The 27,742-nt window shown below is 42.0% G+C and overlaps 1 protein-coding gene across 5 annotated transcripts; it reads left to right on the forward strand.

The window, feature by feature from the left end:
- Positions 1-131: 131 nt before the first annotated feature.
- tbc1d4 (TBC1 domain family, member 4) lies at positions 132-27,742 on the forward strand. Of its 5 annotated transcripts, XM_031734485.2 has the most exons (24): positions 132-620; positions 776-1,218; positions 7,788-7,916; positions 8,007-8,238; positions 9,343-9,587; positions 10,597-10,686; positions 10,998-11,102; positions 11,208-11,340; positions 11,475-11,566; positions 11,658-11,768; positions 12,457-12,579; positions 13,110-13,169; positions 15,999-16,216; positions 16,666-16,824; positions 18,345-18,502; positions 19,209-19,415; positions 20,741-20,902; positions 21,050-21,208; positions 21,932-22,032; positions 22,142-22,285; positions 23,192-23,351; positions 23,507-23,676; positions 24,346-24,522; positions 25,133-27,742. In XM_031734485.2, the coding sequence occupies exons 2-24, from the start codon at positions 832-834 to the stop codon at positions 25,361-25,363; spliced, it is 3,753 nt and encodes a 1,250-aa protein (XP_031590345.2). In that variant the 5' UTR covers positions 132-620; positions 776-831; the 3' UTR covers positions 25,364-27,742. The 5 variants fall into 5 exon arrangements, with proteins under 5 accessions (XP_031590345.2, XP_039455788.1, XP_031590346.2 ...); XM_039599854.1 differs by having other exon boundaries at positions 132-1,218; XM_031734486.2 differs by having other exon boundaries at positions 132-1,218; positions 16,002-16,216.

A 27,742-nucleotide genomic window follows, 5' to 3' on the forward strand; every position in this document is an offset into this window, starting at 1 on the left:
CGAAGAAAGAAAATTTCCAGGTAAAACTTAATGTACTGTGGAGAAAGGCGGAGCCTCGTCCTGTCACGTTTCGCACAGAGGCTCTGCGCTGCCCACTCCTCCAGCACATGGGATGGATGGGCGGTTCGTCACAGGCGCTCCGCCGCTCCGCCTCCGAGGCGTTGTGGAAGAAAGGATCACTGACGGGAGACTGCGCCGCAAGACGATAAACAAGCATCAGTGTCTGTATTTTATTGTTCATCTGCAGAGAGAAATCTCAACGGCGGCAGAGAAGCGTTTGTGCACTAGGATTTCAGGACCGGGACGGTGTAAATGCGCCGCCCTGCGTGCGCATTCGGAGACAACGTCCAACGCGTCAAAGACATCATATTTCTCTGGGTGACTTGTGTTTACACGGGAGCCAACCAAAGCCACGTTTTTGGCAAGCTATCTTTGTTGGGACAGTATAGTACAGGGGTGTTTAGAGCTTGGTTCTCCGCCTAAGCAAACAGTGGAGCGGGGCAGGGAGTAAAACAGCGAATACACAGCACTGGAAGTTCTTGTTTTTTTTTAATCCTTGAAGGAAAATCTGAACATCATGGAGAGTTGCAGCTGATCGAAAGGGCGAGCACATGTTGGAGGTTTGTTTAAGCGCTGCGTAAACTTTGTGTATGGATGTGGACATGGAAAGTGTTGCAAACTAAACACAACTACAGCTAGCCTCGGTGGCAAGAGGGAAAGATATATTGATAGTGTTTTATTTTTGTTTTGGGGTTTGTTTGTTTTTTGGAAGCAGTATTTGCTCTGTTGTTGTTGTCATCGAGTTTCGGGCGAAAAGTCTGCTGGGTCAACATGGAGAGTCACGACGAGAAGGAGAAGTCGGACAAGAGGTTCGCCCTCACTTACATCGGCTGGTCCCTGCTGGACAGGCGGACCACCCTACCCATGCTGCCGTGGCTGGTGGCCGAGATCCGCAGGCGGTGCGAGAAAGGCGACTGCGGCCCTGTGATGCAGCCCAGGGAAGTTCATCTGGTCCTCTGCCCCCCCTTCATCAGATGTGTCCCCACCACCAGCAACAACTCCTCAGTTTTCATTTTCGAGCACAAAGCACAGCTCATCTCTCGCTTCATTCACAACAGCAATGACCTCACCTATTTTGCCTATCTCCTGCGGGGCCAGCCCGACAACCCCGAGTCCGAGATGTCCTGTCACGTCTTTAAGGCCTGCGACCCCAACCAGGTAGGCCTGCTCCTCTCTGCACAGCACAGTTTTCATTACCAGGAGCATGAATGGCACCAAAGACCAAAACTCAGGCCAAAAAAAGTAACGTGGTGATCCATTAGGAACACACAAACACACTTATAAAAAAAAGCTTGAAATAATATTTTTTTTACACCTAAGAAGACCTGAAGCAAGTTTCCAGTAGCCTTAATAATATTCCAAGCGGATTACAAATCAAACGTCCTAACTATATGTGACTAAATTAAATATGATGTCATGGTGAGGCAAACTCATTTTTTAAGGGTGGACTGATCCTGTCATTAGCTGTAAACTCAAAAACAATGGGATGTCAAACTAAGTCTGAAGTGAAATGTCTCCAAGGTGAAAGCTGTACAATTTAATCTCAAGCTCGCACAATATTTGATCAGTCGTTGGTCTAAATGTGTTTGTTTTGGGATTAAGTATTTAGGCCACTAGATGGTGGGCATGACAAACCCAGTACCGTGGGGGGTTTTTTTGGTCAAAGTTAATCCATATCTGTGCCTTTCCCTAAGCTTAAGTACGGTGGCCCTGAAGCTCAGTGCAGCGGAGCTTAAGAAAAGACATATGTTTCCACCAATTTTGCACCACGAAGGGAAAATGATTGCTGAAAGCTCCCATTATACAGTGGCATTTTCTGTCTTTGTGTTGGTTTATCCCTTTTGCAGCATCATGTGTCAGACTGGAGAAGATGGGACTGTGTTTCCTGAAGTTGCAGTGCTCTGCGCTCTCGGGGCTGCTGTAGATCTGACATGTGTCTGGCGTCTGTGGTGTGACAACAACTGAATACAATATTGAGTCAGCACATTCACTTGCCGATCAGCATGCCACTCTTGAGTAATAACTGAAACGCGGTAAACAGCCAGAAATCAGGAACGTGGGAGTCTGTGATTGAATATATATTTGTAGTAATCCTTTCTGCTCTTTTCTGAAAAGCAGTTCATGCCATATTTTTTTAGGAAGTTGCTGGACTCCAGAGCCTACCCTACTACCCTAGTGTTTATCTGAGTTATCTTTTCTCTGATTTGGTGGTAGAGAATGTTATTTATACAAGATTCTTAAACAAACGCAGTTTAATCTTGGTGCCACCTCAATTCCTAATTCCATGCAACCCATTCTGAAGTCTAACATCCCTACTCATGCTAATCCTGTTTTCCCACTGACTCAGGAAATGTGCACCAGTAATGTTCACAAACACATATCTAGTTATGCTCACATTTTGCATTGATCTCAAGTGTGCCCGTGCCGTATCGCGTTTCCTGTGCAGGGGGCTGAGCACAATGTTTGTCTGTTAGTGAAAACTGAGGAGCAGAAGAGCCAGCAAGCTTAAGGCGTGCACACTTTCGAGGTCTCTGGCTTCTCTGCTAATGCCCGAATGTGTGTGCAGCAGTGAGAAAAGTATCTTGGACGTACCTCATTCATCACTATTACGCAATGAGAACTGGTTTGGCAACCAGCAAGCCCTGCAACGTGTGCAAGGTGGACCATGTGGAATGCATGGCTAATTCTACCAGTACTCTGTTGTCATGTACAACACCCTGTTGCAGCAACTGCTAGCAGTCTGTTTGTTCCAATTTCCATATATAAACAGCATTTATTGCGAGCATTCTTACTACCACGTTGTGCGTTTTCTCTTTCTTTCCCAACTGACTTTGAAGACACAAAAAATATTGCTTTATTTTTGGATGACAGAAATGGTTTCACATCTATTTTTAGTTGTAGACATGACAGGCCTTCCTTGTGTAAGGAGACTTGGCATCTATCGAAATGATGAGAAAGGTTGTAATGAAAAGACACTCTTGATGTCTTCAAGAGCACTGCAACTTATTAGATTCTTTTGGATTTAAAAAACAAAACAGTAAAGGAAAAGCCCTGAATATGCAGTTTCTCATGTATGTGTTTCAAATGTCATCGTGCTAAAAATCAGCTTTGACCTCCTGGACTTGAAATGCAGCCTCGGTCTTCATGTGTTTACTGTTAGGGTTAACAAGACTAACATTAACATGCCATGGATAATATTTTGCTAAAGCATCAAAGGAAAGCTTTGGACACAAGTTAAACTTTTTTCAGTTGAAGTGGGACATGTTTACTTGACTTGTCTGTGAGACTGATGGGCACAAATTCAGCACAGTCTCCAGTCAACACCACTGTGCTATTATCAAGCCAGCAACACACACTCAAGGCCTGCACAGCATAAACCACAGACCCCTCCATAATTTTTATTAACCTCTGCTCTGACTTGGAACAGTACCACTGTGGAATCACTCACTGGGTAACCTTCTGTTGTCTCTGCTGTGGGTGATGTTCATTTTCAGGCACACACTGTTAAACTAAAATAGGAAAAGCCATTGTCTACCTTTCAGCTTTACAAACCGTGCAGAGCTTGTATTTTCATCTATCATATCAAGTGACTTTCCCTTTTCTGCCAAGGACAGGAATTGAAAAGCTTTTTTCCTTATATCACGTGCACCTGTTGCCCAGAGAAGGAAAAGTGGCCCAGTGTCTGTCTGTTAATGTGACCAGATTTCTTGCACAATAACTGAGGCCACATATTTGTAACCGGTTATCATGATATTCTGTGCTTGCACAGTTAACAATGAAAGGGAAATTGTCTGCAGTCGCTGATATGTTGTTACATGTCAGATAAGCATAGCAAGTAGCTTTGAATACTTGAGTTCTTGGATTAACTTTATAAAAATTTATATTATTAGTGAGCTGTTTGTCTGGTAATTTGGTGTGACAGATAAGTCACAGGATCAAAAACAGTCATGTGAAAAAGCAAGTTTTCTCAGAACTCTATTATTATTATTATCATTATTATTTTTATTATTAAGTGGGTCAGTAGCAGCCAAGTGCACGGTGGGGACCCCATCAAATTCACCCCAAGGTCAGACCATGCAACGCTCAGAGAGAATGCAGAAAAACCTAAAAGCTACATATGAGCCTCAGTCGAAGTTAAATGTTTAAGTTCATGAGACTGTAATTAGAGAAAATACTGAACAAGTATGGCTTATTTGGAAGAACATGACCTAAGTTGCATCTGAGCAAACCACAAAACTGGAGCAATGCCCTTTGGACAGATGAGACCAGAGTGGCAATCTTTGGCCATGATGCATAACTCCATATTTGGAGAAAAACAAACCCGCATATCATCACAAACACCTCTTACCAGCTGTCACGCACGGTGGTGGAGGGGTGATGATCTGGGCTCGCTTTGCAGCTAAAGGCCCTGGGCGCCTTGCAGTCACAATGAACTCCTCTCTATGTCAAAGTATTGTGGAGTGAAATGTGAGGCCCATCTGTCTGACAGCTAAAGCTTGGCTGAAAATGGGGTCATGCAACAAGACAATGATCCCAACCACAGCAGCGAATCTATAACAGAATGGCTGAAAAACAAGAATAAAGGTGTTGCAACGGTCCAGTCACAGTCCAGACCTCAGGTTGATTGAAATTCTGTGGCATGGACGTTTAGAGAGCTGTGCATAAATAAATGCCTGCAAACCTCAGTGAACTGAAGCAAAGTTGTAGATAGCAAGCCAAAATTCCTCGGCAGTGATGCAAAAGACTGATAAAGTCATACTAGACAGAAAATTATTACTTCAAGTTGTTGCTGCGAAAATGATAGTGTGCACTTAGATTTTAACAGGACTGCATAAAACTCTATGAAAAGTTTCTTTTGCACATGGCTGTGTTAAGTTTCAGTAAAATCAAAGCATAAACTTGTACAAAGCGAAAAACTGTCTCTCCGTGGAGGTTTTATTGCCAAGATCTATGAATGTTTACACATACACTTGCACTGGCACAAAAAAATGGGACGCTTTCCTGACGCATTATAATTTCCAGTTGTGACATCATCTCACGGTGTATGTGTTGATGTCATAAGGAGTTTTTTTTGTTTGTTTGTGTGCTTGTTTTTGTGGTCGAATATGAACTTTGTTCAACTTACATTTGTCCTCAGCCACATGGAAAAGCGCAGGCTATAGTGAGGTCAAACTTTAAATGTCAAGTGGCATCAGAACAAATCCTTGCACAGCCAGAGCCACACAAAGACGGATATTTGGCCTAAAGCAACAGCATAAATCGATGTTTATGATTATGATGTTAATAAGCTACAGTTTGGGGTTTTTTTCCCGTCTTTCTATTCAATTTGGGGAACTTTCTAAGAACTTGCATCGCATGCTTTTAACTTAAAAGCATGCGATCTTTGATTGCTTCTGGTCTGATGTGGGGTATTGCGTTTCATCTCTCGCTCGCTTTCTGTTTCCATTCTTATCTTTTTATTGACACAGTGATAACCTGTGCACCTCCAAAAGAGCCTAATTAGGCCTAATCACAGATATTGTAGGCGAAGGTGAGAATCCGCAGCTTCTCAGTGGTCTGGCTTAATGCTGCTGCTGATAATAGCAGCAGAGCAATGTGCCATCTACTGTAAGATCGGATGTTATTAGGGGCTTTTCAAGAGCGCTTGGACATGATGGGAGCTATGCACTGAGAGTACTCAGGACTCTAGCAGCTCAGAGGGCACTATTCTCGTGTTTGTTTTCACCTAAGCTCTAAAGCTCTGCTCGGCTACTGGTGTTTATAGAGAAGCATTGCTTCACAACTGCCGTCGCTTATACTGTTTAATGAAGCCAGCCTGTGATCACTGAATGTTACGCTAGTTTAAAGAACCGCTTTAGTGGGAAGAGGACGCTGGCTTTCCTTTATTGCTCAACAGCTTTTCTGCCTGCCTGCCTGTGCATGTCTCCCTTCAAGGAGCGAGCACCTTTGCCGACTCTGTATTGGGTAGATAACGAATAATTGATCGCACGGAGCGGTGCTTCGGCATCATCTTACTCATGTATAATAAAGCAGCTCCTTTTAATGTTTAGACAAATCTGTCGCTTTTTTCCCCCCTTCCTTTGTGACAAAGTGTTGTGGTGGCCAGCTGTGGTTCTCAGCCAACGAAACCTTTTGATTGCCTCGACCTCGTAGTGTCAACGCTGTCTTTTCCAATGCAGAATGCACGTTCCCACAAAATGTAGCCAGCGCGATCCCATGTGTGGTTTATTTTTCATCCCTTGTAAGTTATTACAGCATGTTTTCATTTATTCGTGACCCGCGTTTACAGAGAGTGCAGATATTTGTTTCTGAAGCTTAAAACAATCACCGCGATATTATTTTATCCTGAAAATAAGTCGGCCAACAGTCTGAAAATCATTCAGTTTCTGGAGTGTGGAATTAGGACTGAGCATCCCCCACCCCAGCCACTTCCACTTTTCCTCATCTCAAGGCAACGCTCTGTCACCAGCCAGGAAAAGCGCAAGGCCTTGAGGGGGGAGGTGGGAAAGCAGACGCTTAGAAAGTGGGACTTTAAAATAGCCCCAGTAGCAGACGCGCATTTGATCTCGGGGCCTTTTATGAAAATCAGACACGGGCTTTGTCAGGATGTTTGAGTTCATTCACAGCTTTTCTTTTCCTGTTTGCCTGCCCTCCCCTCGCTGCGCTCTGTTGTTCTGGTCACACCTCTGAAGTAAGCGCCATGTACTTTGCTATACAACTTCTCTCTCCAGTCCACATTAGAAATATATTTGTTCAACTGCCTGTATCCAGCTCTTATCTGATCTGATGTGTGCAGTCTGTGGAGCTGCTGTTTGTTTTAGCCCTCACTGTTGTCTTAAACACAGTATTTGGCTGACCTTGGCTGCGGCATTAGTTCCAGGCACTCTGCCTCTTTTAGGGAGCTTTAGCGTCGAGGCTTTCAGTCAATTGTTTGCTGCCAAAATTTTAGTGCAGCGGTGATTCATTGCTCTCTGACTCCACTGCTATTGTTCGGTCCCCGTTGTAAAAGTATTCAAAGCCTAAATTATGGTTTTGGGTTTTTTTGTCTTGTCTTTTGCCTGTTTTTTTTTTTTTTTTTTTTTTTTTTTAATCTTTGACTTGTTTTCAAAGCAAGCTGTTATCAAGCTTTAATGACACTAACACACTAGCTGCCTGCTAGTGTTTAAGTGCCACAGTGTAGCAGCAATAGGCTTATCGACCTTCAAGTCTCGAGTTTCCCCCAGCCTTCTGTTTTCTGTTCATTGCTGTAGAGAGTGGGTGTTCCCCATGGCTGCACGCCTACCTCTGACACCACTGTAGCTTTTGGTTCGTCTATTGTTAACAAGCTTTTGTTCAAATCTTATGTTCTTTTCAGGTTATTTAAATTTAAAGTCTAAATATGTTTATTTTTTATTTTTTAGGTCTTAACATGCATAACCAAAACAACAGTATTGATATAATTCCACATAATTTTTTTACTGTAATTTCTTACTTTTTCTTAGTTTTTATTTGTCATTTTGAGAATGACCTTGAACATGAAGCATTATTCATGTTCATATTTTACAGAACCTGACAAAAAGTTAGAAATTGCGTTGTTTTAGATTTTAGGGTCATGTTATACTCGTGCTCCTTCAATGTCTGAGAAGCTGGTGTTCCCCTCGACCTCCCTTAGTCTTTTTGTTATGGTTTCTCTTTGTTCGTGTCTTCCTGTTCATCACATCCTTTCATTCCACTTGCCTCGCTTACAGGTCCCTGAGGTAATTAGTAACATTCGCCAAGTGTCCAAAACAGCGCTTAAGGAAGATGCCAAACCCAAACAGGAAACCGACGAGGCCTTCTACAACTCCCAGAAGTTTGAAGTGCTTTACTGTGGCAAGGTAGGAATCGGTGCATATGCCTTTAGAATGGAGTGTTTTTAAGATAACAAGGGGCTTCAATGAATGCTGTTGGTGTTGCAAAAATCCCAGGTGACGGTCGGATACAAGAAGGCTCCATCCACGCTCGTCGATGATTGCATCGACAAGTTTCGCCAGCACGAGATTGAGCGCAAACGCGTACGACTCCTCAACGGTCAACAAGGATCCACGGAGAGCCCCCCTGTGGAGTTCCTCATGGGAGGCGAAGGAGACCCGCTCTCCTCTGCTCTGTATGAGACTATGGAAGACCCCAGAGGTCCTGGAGGGGAGGACGTGACCTCAGGTGGAGACGAACGCTTTAAACCAATTTATGATTAGGAAAAGTTTTATTGAAATGATGTATGTGTGCACAGCAACAACCAGTAACTTGAAGGCTGGTCAGGTTCACATGCCCCACATTGCTGTAAGTAAATGTTGCTACTGTCAGTTCTGCAAGGACACAAAAGCTGATTTGCAACTCAAAATCAAGTTTAAACACAAGTAGACAAAGAGGGACTTTACATTTGTAGGTGTGTCTGTTCTGCACCTAAAATGACAACATTGCATAATTTAGCTTCAGCCAAATAATGATTATAATGTTTGTTCTATTGGTTGGTTTACAGTGCTCACTTTGACTCAGTGTGGATTATTCTGTTGGTAGACCTTGTATTACACTGTGTTCGCTGTTATGTTGGCAGGCTAGTGTTCCAAATGGAAAACAGCAAGTTGCATGCTTTCTTTTCACAAAATGTGGCAGCCATCCACATTTATGTAATTATCAAGTTGCTGGCTATACAAGCAAAAATAGGAACTAGACTTTAAAAAAAACTGTAATAAAGATAAAAAATATAGAGGAAATATCCTTTAGTTAGTTTAGTATCTGTTAGTTTGGTAAAAACATGATTATAACTGAGACATTGATGGACGTGTTTATTGGAACTCTAAATGTATGCTTTCAAAAATCTCTGTGTTTTTATGGTAATACACGCGGTTGCTGAGTTTCCTAAAAAAGACTAAAACTGAAACTGAAACTAACAAAAACTAAGCTGAACCAAGAAAATCCACGCTGGAAATCAAGTGAAACTAAACTGAATTACAAACAAGAAGTGAAAATGAAATTAAAATAAACGCTAACAAAAAAATAAAAGATTATAATAACTCAGCTATTATCACGTTATGTTCATCAGGAGGCAAGTAAACCATTTACTAAAAACAAGAGGTCAGTAGAAAAATCTAGGTTAATTTAATGACTTGGTCACACTGGGTAATCCTGTGTACTTGGTAGAACATCACTATATCAGCTTGATCAATACCTAAAAGAAAGGGGGAAAAAAACGACTAAAAGTTGTAGCGATGTGATTTTTTTCTAAACGTAGGTGTGAGTTCATGTTTGATGTGTCTGATCCAGGTAAAGGTCTTCTCAGCAGCGGCAGTCAGAGCAGCCTACGAGGAGCGTTCCCCGAGTCCATCCAGGAGGACTCGGGATTCGAGGAGCCCCAGGAGTTTCGGACACGCTGCAGCAGCATGGTGGGGAGTCTGCAGAGGAAGCCGGGTGAAGGCATCGTCATGGTTTCCACACGCCGCCGTCATGCTAGCGCACCAAATCACGTTCAGCCTTCGGATGCAGACAAGAACCGCACTATGCTCTTTCAGGTAGGAGAAGTTGAATGAAGTAAAGGGCTGTGCTGTACTGCTGCTAATGTGTTGGTGTCACAGTGAGTGAGACCGCTTCTTATCTCTTTCTCCAAATGACTGTTAAAGTTCAGTCCGTTGGTTTGACGCAAACACTTATCAAAATAACAGTGTTCTCACAAGTGACTGACCTGGGCCCTGAACGCATCATTTATATCTTAATAAATAATTTGCAGTGAGCTTAAATGGATGTCCACCTTACGGGTATGTGCACGCAGTGTACAGATGGGCTGACCGAGTGTCTTATTTCTCATTGTTTTGGATTTACTCCACTCTAAACATACTCTTTTCAATAATATGAATGGCTTTTTTTAAGCTCCTCATGCCAAACCATAATTTGTATTGTAAAACTTGATTCCATCTGTTACACCAGAAAACCAAATGGTCGCTGGCCTCAGTGCTGTTTGTCACAGAGACCTTTGCATAGAGTCTCGCTGCTGAGGTTCACACCACCGCATATCATTTTTATGTGCACGTGGCTGGCAGCTATAATGTGTAGACCAGCTTGGCCTGGTGTAACTGTTCCAGTTAATAAGGCCGTAACTCCTGTGGTATTAAAAAAAAAAGAATAAAAATTGACTTCACCACCGCTCCTGTGATAACACACGGCCGCTGCTTCATGAAAAACATGTGGGCCGCACTGTGAGCCAGCTGCCATTCCTCACGCACCATGCCTATTTCCTCATGAAGCTAATTTTAAAAACTAGAGCACAACGCTCAATGTGATACTGTACGTAGCAGTCAATTCGCTGACCCTGATTTTAAAGCGCACGTGAGCGTGTTTTATCTCTGTTGCCGATCGGGTCCCAGAATAGTTATAGTCCTTGTCATAAAATGCTTAACATCACAGGAGATCCCAGTGTGTTCACACCCATGATCTGCCGTCTGTGTTGTTTTGTGAGAACCTTTCGTGTATCTATTACGTGTTTTTGCTTCACTCTGTGTGACCGTGTTCTCTCGTGTTTCATAGGTTGGACGTTTTGAAGTAAACCTCATAAGTCCTGACAGTAAAACAGTGGTCCTGGAGAAGAACTTCAAGGATATCTCATCGTGCTGTCAGGTTGGTGTATATTTACTGGCAATGTTTACGCTGAAAAGGTCTCTCTTGTGTCTCTGCTGCAGCCTTAGCAACTGGAATCTAATCACAGAGAGGCTTTGCTCATCTTTACACAAGAGCAGACTTTTAATGTTTATTCCTTAATTTAGTGGCAGATCTTTGTCAGTAATGTAAGAATACACTCCTTTTCACTGTTAGTGGTTGTTTAGTAATTAAATATGATATAATTAAATCATCATTATGGTGACGTGCTGTAAAGTTCCATAGCTATCCCAGGCCTCTGAGGCTAGTTTGTCTTTTGCTCCCATCCACAGGGTATCAAACATACTGACCATTTTGGATTCATCTGTCGGCACCACTCAGAGTCTGGTCCCAGTCAGTACGTGTGCTACATTTTCCAGTGTGCCAGTGAATCCCTGGTGAGTCACAGGAATTATGTAAATGAAATGAAATTCTTAAGTGCATGTGGCAAACATCTTCTCTTTCTTTGTGCTTGTGCGTGTTCGTTCGCCTGTGCGTGTCAGGTGGACGAGGTGATGCTGACCCTGAAGCAGGCCTTCAGTACAGCAGCCGCTTTACAAAGCAACAAGACTCAGATCCAGCTATGCGAAGCCTGCCCCATGCATGACCTGCACAAGCTCTGCGAGAGGATTGAAGGTAGGTCATGTGACCTGCGTCAGACATCCAGCACTTCTCTCGGCTTTGACTCATGAATATATTGATGCACGGTCTGTTTCTCAGAGTTAAAGCAAGTTAAAGAGTACAGCTTATTTCATCTTCTCTGTTTCCAGGTCTCTACCCACCTAGAGCAAAGTTATCCATCCAGAAATATCTCTCCCAGCTGACAGACAATGAGCAAGCTGAGATTTTTGAGCGAGTTCAGGTCTGGCAACAGAGGTGACACTTTGATATAAACATGTTATTTCTTACAGCTGTTGATTCACACTTGAGTGTTTGTGCATTCATTTCTGCAGAGACTGAAGCCTGCGTCAGACCAGGAGGAGAATGAGCTTGTGATTCTTCATCTGAGACAGCTCTGTGAAACCAAACAAAAGTCCCACCTCCACATTGGAGAGGCCCCTCAGGTAAGGGCCCGAGAAAGCTTACGGTCCAGAAATAATTTCCAGCAAAGTGGTGTTTCTGTTGAATAGAGAATCAACACTTGGTGACTTCACAGTTGTTGATTGATTTGTTGGTTTTACTGTAAATTTCATTTTGAAAAGCAAAAATAAACAGACTTTATCCTTAAAAGTTTCTAGTGGTCCTTAACATGAAATCTGAGAAAAGTGAATTCAGACCCCTGATGGTTCTGAAAATCGCCTGCACGAAATGCCATAAAATTTGAATTCCTCAGACTGTATCCTAAGGTTTTGTTTTGGACTTTGTGTTGAATTATTAATGGTAAAAGAACTCCTTAGCTGCTGTCTTAAATGCAAAGCTTGTTGCTTCCATCTCCATATATAGATGTAGATGTCCCTCTGCCTGAGACCTACAATGAACCACTGTTTACGTTCCATAAGTTGCTGAGAGGGGAAACACGACATTGAAAGTATGAGAGGATTGTGGATAATTGCTTTGGAATGATATACCCCGAGGGATCTGCATGCTAAATATTATCATTCGTAGCGCAGGTCTCCAGCAGCAGCACCGCTTCTTTTAAAGCAGTTAGCAGCTATTGGCTGTTTCTTGCAGGCTTTATCACAGGATCTGTACAGTGAACCTGTTTTCATTACAGTCTTGTTAATTAAATCTTTTTCTTTTGCGGTCTAACAGAATGCAGCAAACAGCTCAGCGGCAGGAGATGGCGCAGCCACCGGCAGTCGCTTCAAGCTCGACATTTTTAAGAATAAAGCGCGTTCATCCCTCACTAGCTCTCTGGAGAATATCTTTGCAAGGGTGGGTCTGAGTCTTTTTTTTAAACATGTTTCCTTTTCTGCCACTGCCTTATCTTCCCCATTTCCTGCCGTTATATTATAATAACCATTTACTTATTTCTCCCTGTCTTTTATGTCTCCGCAACGGACAGAAAGTACAGTCGCCATGATGTTTACCTCTTCTCCCAGCTCAGTCTTGTATAGGTTTCTGTTTCTGTGTCACTGTCATCACAGGGATTTGGATTGACCCATATCTGCCAGTGAGACAGCAGAATAATTCCTTAGCAGAGGCGTCCAGGAGATCAGAGAACTCTGCTGCCATCTGTTATTATTTTAGAGACTTAGCTGAACAATAATGCTGTTAGCGAGCGAGGAAACGTTTTCCCTTTGTTTCTTTCTGCTTCACTCTTAAGCTAATCGCTATTTCTTTTTATCCGAAACAATTGTGTAAAAAAAGAAAGTGTTTTTACTTTTTTTTTTTTTTTAATGTTTTTTTTTTTAATTTACCCGCTTGTGTTTTTATAACTTTTGTACAATCATCTCTGTCACCAGGGTGCCAGTCGAATGCGCGGCCGCTTGGGAAGCATGGGAAGCATGAGCAGTTTTGAAAGAGTAAGTGTCCTTGAGGATGAACATGAGAATTCTCAGAGCTTCAGTCGGGGGACTCTGGGAATTCTCACTGTTACCCCGTGGCTTCTAAAAGCATGCTATATTCCAACTGTGTCCTCGGGAAAGGGGCAGGTCGATAAGAATACTTTCACTTTCATCAGTGTCAGTAGGTGGATCTGCCAACAGTCCTCCTCGCATGAGGAGAAACGATTTTGTGCTGCATTTTTTCCCCACATAGTTTTATGATGAAACTTGCACTGACAAAAAGGCAGAACAGTACAAGAGAGAACGTGTGTACAGAGCTGCTAGTGAGCCGTTTAAGGTTGTTGGCTCCCTTGTGGTTACTGCTGTGCAGAATGTGGAGTGAGAGTGTGATATGGTCCCTCTGACTCCTCATCAGTCATGATGAGTTTAGCGGTACGCTGCTACGATGAACAAGTAAACAAGCAAATTAACCAAATCAGACACGCTTTCTTTTTTTTAATGGTGCCAGGCACTCAATTTACAATCTAAAGGCTAGGCTAGGCTAAACCAAACCCAACATAGGGTTGTGGCTGGTGTAGCAATTATTTTATAATTCTACAGTAATACTACAATGTTACAATATTCTACAATAATAATTGTAACTAAAATGCCGATGCAGCACAGGGATGCAATAATACACAGTGGTGCTATAACGCGGTTCACCTTTCGCGGCCTCGCTGTTTCGCTGATTTTTTTTTTTTTTTTTTTTTTTTTTTTTTGAAATTTTGTGTGTTTTTTTGTTTGTTTGTTTGTTTTTTACCGTGCATTGTGTTCTGCGTCCTGATTGGCTATAGACCATTGTCAATCAATCTCGTGCCGTGTCTCCTGTACAGTACAGAATGCGTTCAGCTTGTCAAATTTACATAAATCTTCGATTGCTAGCAGAGTGACTCTGAAGTGCTGTACTGTATGTTTGTAAGGTTTCTCCCCAACAAACACAAATATGTCATGAAACGTTTTGCATCGTCAAAGACACCTGCAGGTGCCTTTGGTTTAATTCTATAATACTGGACTTACTTTTCTACGAAGGTTTGAACTTTGAAAGTGTTTAAACAAGAGAGAAAAGTGTGAAAATGTTCATGCCTGTCTGAGGAAAAGTGTATAAAGTGTGTAGTGAGGGGTTTACAGCCTTAAAACATCTGTAATAATTATTAAAAAAATAAAGTTGGCTACTTCGCAGATTTCACCTATCGTGGGTTATTTTTAGAACGCAACTCCCACATAAACGAGGGACCGCTATATTGTTATATAACACATTATAAAGCATATGCTGTAGAATGTTGTGCAAATGTCTGGAGCGATCCTTCATTTTTTTATATTTTCTTAGGAAAATGGGAAATCACCATAGTGATTCAGTGAAACATACAAGGAAAGTACAGCATTTAAGGCAAAAACAGAGACTGTACAATTCTAATAAGCTTGAAAGTCAATATTTGGTGTTGTATCATGATTTTTATTTGGTATTATTACAACGGCCTCTCACAAACCTGCTGGAGACCTGCAAACAGACTTTAAAGGGTTAAAACTACAGAAAATAAGTGTTACTTGTTTTACTGAGGCCACAAACATATGAAATACTCTCTTCCTTGTAGCAGATGTATGACTTGTTCCACCGGATGTGTTACTACTGTCATGTCAGATTTATTGAAAATATTAACCGCCAAGTAATTATTAACGCCAGTCTTCAAACGGCAGCTCCAAGTGTCTGGGAATTTATTAAGCTATTTCTCTTTCTTTTATCTATGATTAGCCACACTGGCTATTGCAGGGTTTAACAAATGTAACTGATCATTTATCACTGAGTGACATATATCATTTTAATTTAGGAGGTTCAAGTAAAGGTTTCTGTCATTGAGATGTCTTTAAAAACTCAGAAAAAAGTTGCTTTGATTGGGGTTAAGTGAGTAAGTAGTCTTGTGGGGATTCTGTCAGGATGTGATGAGCTGGTGAAAAGGAAATCCCACTCAGGATGTCCAGTTACGCATCTGCTGAGCCACGTGTGGCCTGGATTTGTCTTCTCGGCCCTGCCATAAGAGAGATTACTGCAAAAGTCTCTGATTTGAGTAAAATTCTATCATCAGTTTTTCCTAAAATTAACAAATTGCATCAGCTGTTAGATGACATCATCGTCTAGCGTGATTTGCAAACAGACCTCTTGCAGTCTATAATGTGATCAGCTGTAGCCCTCAATTTTTTTTATGACATTTAAAAAAAAAAAAAAATATGCGCATTGAAAGCAGCAGCATGACCTAACCCTGATCTTAAATAGGGAGGTCTCTAAAAGCATGATGGAAGGAGATTGGAGGGCTTTCGTGTACAGTTGCGTGTCATCGAGGTCCTCCCCTCCAATGGTGTGTGATGTTGTGAGTCACAGGACACTGGCCATTAGAATACAATAGATGTGGGAGTTGTGCCACCAGACATGAGGCAGCACGGAGTGATAGTGTGGAGTATAAAGTTGAACCATGGATTGAGGCTTGCTGTGGGTTGAATAGGTGAGTGTGTGATTGAGTGTATAACTTGGCTGTGAGCTTTGTCGTGTAATTTAGCTTCCAACGAAACAAGGACTGATTTTTTTACTTTTTGACTTTTGCTTTCTGTCACTGACTTTTTGTTTGATTGTATGATCCTCAGAAAATTTAGCCATTCATAAAAAATATATATATATATATATATATATATATATATATATATATATATATATATATATATAAAAAAAAAAATGTCATTAAATATGCATCACTGGAAAACAGTGAAGTCTTAAATATGACTGACTGCTTCCCGCCTTACACATTCTGTCCTCTTCAGCAGGATGAGGAATCTCCTGGTCACTCCCCCCCAGGTTCCCCTCCTGCCTTCCCGGACGAAGACCCGGAAGCTGGCTTTCAGTTTCGCAGGCGCGCTCACACCTTCAGCCATCCACCTGTGAAAAAACGCATCTCCTTCGAGGGCCAACTGCCAATACAGAACAAACAGACTCCGCTTCGTAGACAGCAATCCGTTAACCCAGAGCTGCTGCAAAGCAGGTAAATATAAGCTAGTTTACAGTTAATCACGCTCTGCAGTTTTAAAGAAGGGTTCTGCGTCTGATATTTGCAGGAGTTAATAATTTGTTATACAGATCCCCTCCCTTTCCCCCTTTGCTGGATTGAGCTTTTGTGTTTTGTTTGAAGATATGGCTAATGCTAACTTAATCATTAGAACTGGTTGCTTTACATTTAATCACGTTAACAGTGTGTGTGCACAGACTTTGTAATCTATTTGCAGCACTTTGATCAGTCTATAATCTCTTCACCTTCTGCCCCGCTGTCCTCAAACAATAGCATCACAAGTTTCCTGTCACTGTTTTGATCCCTCATGAGCTCCCCACTTGTGTTTTTTTTTTCCTTATTCATTTCTGTGCTTGGACCGAAAGCTCTTTGTTTTGTGTAATGTTTTTCTTTATTTGTGGGCATTTCATGTTTGGCTCGCCCAGTCCCGTGGCTGTTTCAAGAACACGCAGTGTTTCGGAGAGCGAGTCCTCCTCCTCCTTCAGCCTCCCCTCCTCCTTCACTGCTCCCACTTTCCTGAAAAGCTTTTACCAGGGCTCACTGGGTTCCCTGAGCTCCCTTCCAGACACTGGGAGCCTCAAGAGGTGAGAGGGGGGTGCTCAGGCAACCCCCCTTGCTTAGACTGAAATGCACCCCATACCGGGGACTTCATCAGGAATGAGATGGGTGGGAGGGACAGGCTGTTCTTTGCTGACAGTAGCAGTATACCAATTGGCTGTCAACACCTTTTTAACACCCAGCTTTATTGCCCTGTATCTCTTTTTCTGTATATCTAAAGCAAATTTGTCTTAGGAAAAATTATTTTTCATTTTTTTCCACACCACCTATGCAGCTGGAGCCATCCTCTTCCTGTTTCTCTCAGCAGGGGGATGCTGATGCATCCCTCCCTTGTTGCATGTGCATGTGCATTGCAAGCTTTTTGCTGGATTTATAGCCTTTAATAACCGTGTCTCACAGCTGTAACCTTCATCCTTCCTGACTGGTGCAAGAATTGCTACTCTAACTGTCATGTTAAATAGATTCCCTGATACGTTTATGTTCAGCAGTTGCTATTAATGGTTAGCTTCACAAATGAGCAAATATAGTGTGTTTGATACCTGATGGTGCAGCAGTAGGAGCAAGTTTTTGAGCACAGTTTACAATGATGATGAATGACACAGCACTGGAGACACTTGATCTAAATACTCCAACGTGCTCGCAGCCTAGTTTGCTTTGTTGATTGCACTGTATGACAACTTTGCCCCTTAGGGACTTGGCTAGCACGAAAACATAGCAAGAGGTAGTAGGTCAGGGGAAGAGTTTTAATCTGTTAAAGAGACAGTGTTTTATGTGTAGAACAATTGTTTTCTCAGTGCAATTTGTTTCAATCCAAGGTCACTTCCTGTTTTTCACTGCCCACATGATCCGACGGGCTGTTGTGTGCTAAACAAGCTCGCCAGCTATTTAAGCGACACTGAGCGAGAAGCGAAAAAGCTCTGTTCTTGTGCAGACTAAAGAATGCAATCTGCACTTTCAAAGGAACTGAATTAAAATTTGCTTAAATTTTCACAACCCACTTTTGCTCTGCAAGGCTGGTAATTGTACGCTTGTGTAGAAAACCTCTGTTGACATAAATGAGAAATGGGACGTTCGGTATTCAGTTCAGCAGCACCAGCCAAGTTTGCAACAATGTTCATCACGGTCAGCTTTTACCGGCATTTATTTGCTGAGTTGGAAGGAAACGTTGACTACAAGGTAGGGAAGTTTTTCAGTTCTGATTTTTCATTTCCACTTACTAAACCAACTTCTTTTTCAGCAGATGAACACACGTGCATGCACCTCAGCTGTGGCCGATGTTTCTCTTTTACATACTGACTTTGAACCGCTGCTTTATTAACATTTACACTGGGAAGGAGTTAGTGGCTGACACAGTATGTTGAAGTTTCATTCTGACTATTTTTTATCAGTCCAAAGAGCTTGTATTATTTTAACTCCATTGTGTGTTTGTGTGCTTAAGTTTGTGTGTGTGTCTGCATTTGTAAAAGGGTGCTGAAAAGAGAGTCGGTGTAAGCTGACACCTGACTCGTTTATCAGGTGTCTCTGACGCTGCTGTTTTCTCTCGTAGCAATGGCGAAGGCAGGAAGAGGACTCTGTCTGGCTGTAGCAGTGACTCGTTCAGCGGGGGTCTCCCTCTGAGCCCACGCAGGGTCTCCTGGAGACAGAAGATCTTTCTGAGAGTCGCATCGCCAATGAACAAGCCATCTGCATCCATGCCGCACACAGGTCTGGCAACTCGATCCTTGTAAGAGTTCAAGAAGCACAATGTAAAAGCTTTGTAGAATCCACAGATCTACTAGAAGGCAGATTGAATCTTCTTCTAAGAAATGACACTGCCTCAAACAGATTTTTAAATTCCAGGCTTATATGCGAAGACTGAGGGTTTAAAGAGAGCAGAGAGAGAACAATGAGCTTTATACCATTGTTTTTCCCCACGAATAAGTCTCTAACAAGGCTTTTGACCAAGCAGCATTGCAAAATTGTATCATGATTTTTATTTATGACTGATTTAGTCAAATATAGTTAGAATCTTTTCTGACTGAAGCCAGAAAAAAATAGTTCTTTTGACTGCTTTCCTGAGCTTTGTCTCCAATTTTGAAAGTCAAACATCTGTCTCTAAGAAGTGATTCCTTTTTTTTTGTCCTTCTGTTCAGTTAAAATTGGTCTGGGTTTATTGGAGCTCCCTGCTGTGTTTTTGCTGCATTGATGAGAGCAGTGAGACTGAACTGCACAGTTAATACGCTGTAAAACCAAAGCAGATCAGAAGCTAGAGCAGTCTGAATGCCTGTGTGCAGCTGCAGAGTTGAGCGCTAACAATCTGTGAACTACCACTGCAGAAAGCCCATTTTTATTTTCTAGCATTCACTGTTCCAAAGCTGTGACTTAACAATATATTTTCTATATTTACCATGTTTTGGATGTTGTGTTTCAGACGACGCCGAAAACAGGGAGCTGTTGCCCCTCTCTCCTCGTGCCTCATCTCTGGACCCTTTGGGTCAGCTGCTGCCCCAGGCAGGCGACCCAGGGTCAGAGAAGAAGTCAAAGAGGACGGCAGCTGACTACCGGGCTCTCTGGAAAACAGCTATCCACCAACAGATCCTCCTGCTGCGCATGGAGAAGGAGAATCAGAGACTTGAAGGTGAGTCTAACTAGCTAATTCTACACATAAAGTATAGCGACCTTGAGCAGAGCCTGGTACTATGACTGATATTGATATTACTGCAAAAGACTTCAAAGTGTTCCTTAATGTCGAGTGTATTTTTTTCCCTCAGTAACTGTTAGTATCTATAACTTGAAAGCTTGGATATCATTGTTAAGTTATATTAAGCTTGGAAGATATTTATTACAGTAATAATTTAAACTCCTGTCTCTTTACTTCACCTGTCATCTAAGCTTTACACTCAACCCTTACCCCGTACTCCAATCTTTAAAGTCCTGTCATTCCTAACTGAAGCTTTATGATCATGGACAAAGATAAAGGAGCTGAGGTTAGCAACTCGTTAAGCTCTTTCATTTTTTGTTTATTTTCAGAAGTCTGGTAATGCCATACTGGTTTTGGGACGCTTGAGCAAAGCTACATTTAGTTTTGGTTTTGCAGCACTTTCAGATACGCAAACTTCTGTAGAAGCGGTCGCGTAGCTTACAGTGAAGTCTTGCAATTTTCCTTTATAAAAAGACTGAAATAATAGCACCAGTAGTGCTACTGTGGATTGTCCAGATGCAGCTTTGCAAACTCAAGGAAACAAATAGCTAAAAAACGACATCCAATGGGTTATTTAAGCTTCTTTTCTTTTTTAGCATGTTACTTTTGGTGATTGGGAACAACTATCTTATTATAAAAAGTTAATCTTTGATGAAGTTACCCTTTAAAATGCTGAAGAAAAGACCTAAGATCATAATATTTTTGTAAATGCCTAGATCAAACCATAGACCAAATAAATGTGTTGCTTCCAGTGACAGACAGTAGAAGTACTATGTGTCGCTTTTATATTCTGAACACCGACACATCTCTTTCCCTTTGTTTGCTACTATGACATCAATGCTGGTCTGAGGACCTAACTGTGAATAACTATTTAATAGAAGGTAAGCAACATAAAAGGAGAATTTGGGATAAAAGCAGATGTTTTTGCATGCGTCTGGTGGCTGGTTATTGTACCATTCGATTCAGCTTTTTTTTTACGTGCATGGTGATCATACTTTATGATTTCTGTTATCTTTTGTACTCCCATTGTGCTTTTGTAAGTTTCTCCATGCCTATTGTGGCTTGCGTTTATGTGAAAAGGGTTTCCATGCTATCCAGTGATTAAAGGTTGAAGCCGCGATGCTTTGTATCCACGCTTTCTCTGTACCGTGAAATCTTTTAATCGTCATTATTCTTTGCTACAAATCCCAAATTATAGGGGCTTATTTCGAAGTCTTTTTATACTGAGATTTATATACATATTCATATACGTTCTGTTGCAGCGAGCCGAGATGAGCTGCACATCCGCAAGATGAAGCTTAACTACCAAGAAGTGAGCGAGTGCTCCAAAGATGCACAGGCTTTGTGGGAGAGAAAACTGACAGCCCCGGGCAGGACAACGGTCCCACAAGACAAGGAAGAAATGTATCGTGCCCTCTGCCAAGGTGAGAGGCACTAAAAAAAGAAAAAAAGAAAACCGTATCACCAGTGGCATGTAAACAGTGCTATAAATAAATCTGAAACTCCCCACAGGACAAAAAACATTGTAAGTTAACATTGTTTTTATTTCTGTTGTGGTTCTTTGTGTGCAGGAGTTCCAAAGAGCAGACGCGGGGAAGTCTGGTTGCTTCTTTCCCATCAGCACCGGCTGCGTCACAGACTCCCACCACGTCAGCTAGCCCTGGATACCCACTACCATGACCTGCTGAAGCAGCTCACCGCACAGCAGCATGCCATTCTGGTCGATTTAGGTGTGCACAGGACCACAAAACCCATGAATTTCATCGAAGATACAGATACAATCTATGCATGTAGAAAGGTTTCTGTGTCTGTGTGTAAAAGAAAGTACACCCCATGATTCAGTGCAATGTCCTTTGCATTATGGCCAAAGGACATTGCTGCAGAAGTCTTGTGGATTGTCCTGGAAACCTTTCCAAACAAGCTGCAATTCTTTTTCTGATTGTAATGAACTCAAACATTTAACATGCTAACTGAGGCCTATAAGATTTGAGATTAAGCTCTCAGGTGTTTTACAGCTTCTTTGAGCATTATATAGTCTGACCTTTCGGTGAATTTGCTGGTACCACCACTCCTGGGAAGATTGTGGTATTGTGTTAACACACACCTGAAAGCTTCAGACCAGCAAACCGATATAAACATCTGATATATATATATTAATTAGCTTCTGGCTGCTACTGAACCTCTGAATTCCAATGGAAACAGTAAGGTTATGCTTAGTTTTTGACAGGAATGCACAGAGAAACTTTCTTTTTCACATGACACACGCTGTATCTGTTTATGATTATATATGTCAGAAATCTGAAGACAGCCACAGCAGGTCCTTCAGCAAAGGCTACTGTTTTCAGAGCTGTCACTTCAGTATTATTGCTCTAAGTTTAATTTGTTAACCAGAAAACGAAAAATTCCTGGTTATTTTGTTCACATTTACACTCACTATCTGTCTCTCTGATTAGGCCGGACCTTCCCCACCCACCAGTACTTCTCAGCCCAGCTTGGTGCTGGACAGCTCTCCCTTTACAACCTCCTGAAAGCTTACTCTCTGCTGGATACAGAGGTACATACTGTAATCCCCACAGTGGCTCACTTTAAGGCCTGCACTGTAATAATTGTTGTGAAACTTGGAATAACACCCAACATTTTTTTTAAATTCTTGTGCTGCACAGGTTGGCTATTGCCAGGGTATCAGCTTTGTGGCTGGAGTTCTGCTCCTCCACATGAGTGAAGAGCAAGCCTTTGACATGTTGAAGTTTCTCATGTATGACCTCGGCATAAGGCGGCAGTACAGACCCGACATGGTCTCTCTGCAGGTCAGTGGGTGGAATGAACAACGTATTCTGTCACAATGTCCAATGTTTGTGTTCTTAATGTATTGCAGGAATATTTGCAAATGTTAAGCTCCAGTGCCACCGCTGACTGCAAAGACAATCCTGTGCACAATAACACATGCAAATGCCCATTGCCAAAGGTGGCGTTCAGTTTAAACAAATTCCAATCTATTCGAAACAGTTATGCAGTAACAAATGCTTGTTACTGCATAACTGCTATAATGCTATATAATGCTGTAAACATTCACTTTTAGCTGTTACTTACTGCTGCATGAACCCTTGTGTGGGTTTTATTAGTTGCCAAGAGCAAACAGCAGTTAAGTGTCTCCACCTCTTAGTCAAACCACTCCTGCTCTGTATCTGTTAAACATCATCTGACCTCGCTGCAGTTAAAGCATCAGCAGGCGTGGTAATATTTAATCCACTTCAGGTAACTGCTGAGCCAGGTCTCTCTTCCCTGCAGGGTTTACACTTTTATTCCAAAGTTTTTAAAGTCAGGAGGAGTTTCGGCTGTTTTCTCTGCACAGTGGCTCAGTTTGAGGGAGCTAAAGGTATTACTTGCTTTCTTTTTAACTGTCAGGAAATTGTAAAACTTGATAACTGTCTAATTTTAGCCTGAGCTAACTTCTGCTTCCTTTTTCTATTGGCTGTGCTTTTGACTAATGTGTTGTTAAAGAGCACAGATCATCAAATGTCTGGCCGTGACGCATGTCTGAGCAAGTCTATAAAATATTACTGGTAATACTTACAGGGCTCTGTGTTTGGATAAAAGTTGGCTTGCCAGCTGGTGATTCCTGGATTGCTCTGTGACATTCTGTTAACAAGTCCTGACATAGCAGTTTGACGCAGCGTGTTTTGACCTGATTGTGTGTTTATGTGTGTGTGCAGATTCAGATGTACCAGCTCACCAGGCTGTTGCACGACTATCACCGTGAGTTGTACAACCACTTTGAGGAGCACGAGATCTGCCCGAGCCTCTACGCCGCACCGTGGTTCCTCACGCTCTTTGCCTCGCAATTCCCCCTCGGCTTTGTGTCCCGCATCTTTGGTATATACATATCTTTTTTTTCTTTTTAGATTAATAGTTTGCTTGCTCACACACAAAATTGGATATGATAATTTAATTGTCTGCTAAGCCCTACAGCTCGAGGAAAAACACCGTAAATCACTACTGGTTTATGTATTACCTTGCCTGTTTTTCAGATTTTGTGTTTGTCGAGGGGACTGAGGTGATTTTTAAAGTGGCCCTCTGTCTGCTGGGCAGCCATGAGGGGGAGATAGTTGAGTGTGACAGCTTTGAGAGCATTGTGGACTATCTGAAAACGACACTCCCCGCCCTCAGTCACACACAGATGGAGCAGACCATTGCTAAGGTACACAAACAGCCTTTTTTTTTTTTTTGCAGTGCCAGATTATTAAACACACATATTAACACTTGGAAGTGCATCCTGGCCCAAATTTGATACCAGTGAAAGCTGAAATGTTTTTCTTTTAAACTGCTCTACATTCTTTAATTGTTAGCAAACTGTTTAGCTATTTCTAAGACGAACGACGTAGTCTTGTACTGTAGTTTTACAAACATAATATTTAAAACGGTGTAAATGATGCACTTTTCGTTTGATAAGCCACCATATTTGTAATTTTAGCATGACTCTGAATTAAGTCCCAGTCACACAGGCCTAGAGACAATTCGATGGCCTCCTGGCAACCTCAAATCCTTACAACATCCATCAACCACTAAATGACTGAAATTCATGGTTGGTGTCGAAGAATGCACTTTGTTCCCTAGCGACTGGTGGTTGCCAGGGGGTCGGTGACCAGTTTCTTGGCCTGTGTGAGTGAGGCTTCAGATATGCTTTTACCTCAGAAAGGTGCCCACATGATTTGAAGCTGTTTGTAAGATCACTTTGGTCTTTTTGTGGCTATTTGTTGATGGACTCTCCATGCAGGTGCATTTCCATTGACCTTAATGTTTTGGTACCAGAGTGTTGTACGATAACGAGCTGTCTTTCAGTGGCATCTGTCTGTCTGTTGATGGCCAGGTAATGGAGATGGACATCTCAAAGCAGCTGCAAGCATACGAAGTGGAGTACCACGTTCTACAAGACGAGATGTTAGAATCTGGACCGCTGCCTGATGACTCTGAGCGGCTTGACAAGCTGGAGAAGACAAATGCGCAGTTGAAAAAGCAAAATATGGAGCTGCTGGAAAAACTTCAGGTAAGGAAGAGAAGGTTCAAACCTCTATGAGACCCCCAGCCCCACCCACTCCCCTGCTGGGTGTTACTTAATTTTGGCGTGACTGTGATATAATTGAGGTAAACATTTTAACCCAGTGTCACTGTGTGGAGACAATTTTGAAGCCAGTAGTAGTACCTAAAACTACCTATAGATGGCACTAAAACACAAGTTAAAAACAGTACCAATGTTTGTAAGACAAAGGGACTAAATGCTGCATGCTCTGCAGATATCGCTTCACTAATGTTTAAAGTAAAACCAGTAAAGTCACACCTGATGGTCTTCATATAAATACACGTTAAAGAAATATTTATTTACTGTCCCATCTGTCTCGTCTGAGTCACACCTGTGGTGTTGGAAATCTGCTCGTACAACATTTAACAAGTGCTTGTGATTCTGTAAGAAATGAAATCATATTTGATTGCACTTTTAAAAAGCTCATGTGCTATCGTGTGACTACAAGTTACAAATTCTTCCTTTTTAGACTTTTAGTTTAGTTCTGAGATTTTGTAACGCCTGCATTATTTTCACCTCCTGTTTAAATGGTAGTCTATACATTGTACTCTGTATACTCTATGTTTGTGTCCTCCAGGCTGCGCGGCAAAAGATTCAGACTCTGGAGACGAGCATGGAGAACTTCCTTTCTCGGGAGAGCAAAATGAAGCACATGATTCGCTCTCTGGAGCAGGAGAGGGCAGCTTACCAGAGAACCATCGAACGCATGCGCTCGTGCCTTCCTCCTGACGCCTTGACAGATGTAGAGATGACCCAGATCAAAACAGGGCCCAACGGGAAAGCCAAAACAGCAGCCAAAAAGCCCTGATGGCAACCAGGGTGCCGGCTGCTGTGGGCCAGACGCACAGGCAGATACCGAAATGAACAAATGAAGACTGTTTCGTGGAAAGCTGCTGAGCTCCACCGCATTGTTGTAATGCTGTACAAGAGCTGTACACTATTTTTCTTTTCTAAATGTGTTTTGTCTGAAGTGGAGACGTGCAGACTGTATAGGGAAATATCTATGTGATATTCGTCAGAAGATAATAGCGTAGTGGGAGGAGAGTTTCATCTGTATTAGCAAACAGACTGTTCCCATAGTGCATTGGAGCCACTGTTCGTCTCATCCATTTCACTGCCAGTTTGAAGGTGAGATCAAGATGCACACCATCCTTCACTTCTGAGATCTTTTTGGTTATCACAGGAGAGTGAGAAACGGATCTGCTCCTGCAATATTTTTTTTTTTTGTTGTTCTTTGAGCACTACCTTCATTCTCAGCAACACTACAAAAGTAGTGAACAGAAGGTGCCTATTGGCAAATAATCTTTTGGACCTCAGGGTCAACTTATAGCCATTACCAGTGTCTTTGATCTTGGAGTGAAGATCGCGTTGTTTTTGATGTCTTCAAACTTGTGTCTGCGATGGAAGCGCAGCCTCAGGCTATTGATGTTGCTTTGTTACTTCTGTTTAATTCACTTGAAATTTTTGTGAATGTAATTTCTCTCCAAAGATCACGGTGAGAATGTGTCGCTCCCCACCCCTCCCCACCTCGCCCACCACAGAGACATCTGAGCACACATCTGCCATATTAGGCTTTAAACTTCTGCGGATATGTATATAGTATCATGTTTATCTCTTGGCATCGCCTCACTGCCTTCACGTGAGAGAGCTTTAGTACTCGCACTTGCTGCTTTTAAGGAGGAAGTGTTTCTTCCAAAGCTCAGGCAGGATGTGTGGTTGTCTGCCTTTTCAGTTTCCTGTGTGACTGACCGCGGTGTCGCCTTCTTTTAGCACAAAGATCAGACACTGAGACAGAGTTCACACTCCCCGGGCGCCGAACAACAGACCAAGGTGGAGGAGTGATCTGAATGTACATCACATGGTTCGCTCAGAGAAGAAAAAAGAAAAAGCCTATATGCGATTTTTTTTTTTTCTTTTGTTTTGTGTGTAACAGCTGAATGCAGGTAGCTAGTCCTGTAGATCTAACACACAGTGGCAGGTGCTTTGCTGGTTGTCACACGTCAGCATGTTTGCATTAAAACTCAAGTGTTTAGGTGAGCAGAGCAGCAGTAAAGGAGAAAAAAAAGAACTTGAAGACACTTGAGTGTTCTGTTCACTGGTAGAGAGTCTCTCCTAATACAGGGTAATATATACAGTATATAGGCACACACACTGTGATGTGAACTGCCTGGCTGTAAGGACAGACAGTTTTATGAGTTCAGCGAGAGTCCCTGGCTCCCTTTTCAGTTTTGTTTTAGCCCACCCCTGTGTCTGACTCACCATCACTGATTCTGATTGAAAGCAAAGCAGTCTCGGGCTTGACTTCACTTTGAGAAAACGCCCTTCTGTTTAAACCAAGGTGATGTCTATCAAAGGGAGGGGGAAAAAAAGTACCCACTAACAGTGTCTATCAGTCTTTCCGTCCTTGGTGACAAGTTGCGATGACACATTTGTCTGTTTCACTTTTTATTTTTAAATGTCAGTACATGTGGGCATGTTCTGTGGCAGACAATGCAGTGTGTTGATGTTAGGAATCCTTTACCCAGAGCACAGCTGCTGTTCCACGCAAGGCTGACGAATCGAGCCCGATCGTCTCTGTCAGGGTGGGAATTTGTCTTGTAATTGATGTGATTTTGTTCAAATTCAGGCCAAACATTTCATACTTTATGGAGAAATGGCCACATCTTTACAGCAGGGATTTTCTCAATAGTTAAGAAAGGAAAACATATCAAACAACCAATTGTTAAACATCCATTCTTCACCACTCCCCTGCCTCTTTTTGCCTGTGTTTTGCTTAACTACAGAATTTGTGAATCTTAGAAATAGGTCACCGAACCAAAGATGTGATTGTTTTTCAAAAGCAAATTCATTCAATCAAAATGAAGTAACATCTGTTTGCAATCTTTTGGTTTTTACTATGACAAGAACTCCAACAGTTACCAAATATTGGTAATTTAAAAACACAAAAAAGGTGCATTTTTCCATCATGTTCATTTTTTGTGCCAAAGATGGCCTTTGTTTCTTTTATTCAGAGTTATGATAAAAGCTTCTTTTTGATATCTAATGTAAAGCACGTTCAGGTGCTGAGTCTTGACTTCTACAATAATGTGTGCATCACTGTGTTTTAACAAAAGACTGTCAACACGAGGGCTACGGAGAGGCAAAGAAACTGTCATGAATTCTTCAATAAACCTCACCTTGCCTTTTT

The sequence above is a fragment of the Oreochromis aureus genome, linkage group 16, assembly GCF_013358895.1.
Source record: "Oreochromis aureus strain Israel breed Guangdong linkage group 16, ZZ_aureus, whole genome shotgun sequence".
Lineage (NCBI taxonomy): Eukaryota > Metazoa > Chordata > Actinopteri > Cichliformes > Cichlidae > Oreochromis > Oreochromis aureus.

Excerpts from the sequence above, each read along its gene's own strand:
- tbc1d4 (XM_039599854.1), top strand. The coding sequence starts at position 832 with ATGGAGAGTCACGACGAGAAGGAGAAGTCGGACAAGAGGTTCGCCCTC. Across the intron at positions 8,239-9,342 it reads AGGGGAGGACGTGACCTCAG|GTAAAGGTCTTCTCAGCAGC; the intron begins GTGGAGACGAAC and ends TGTCTGATCCAG. Across the intron at positions 23,677-24,345 it reads TGGAGCAGACCATTGCTAAG|GTAATGGAGATGGACATCTC; the intron begins GTACACAAACAG and ends GTTGATGGCCAG.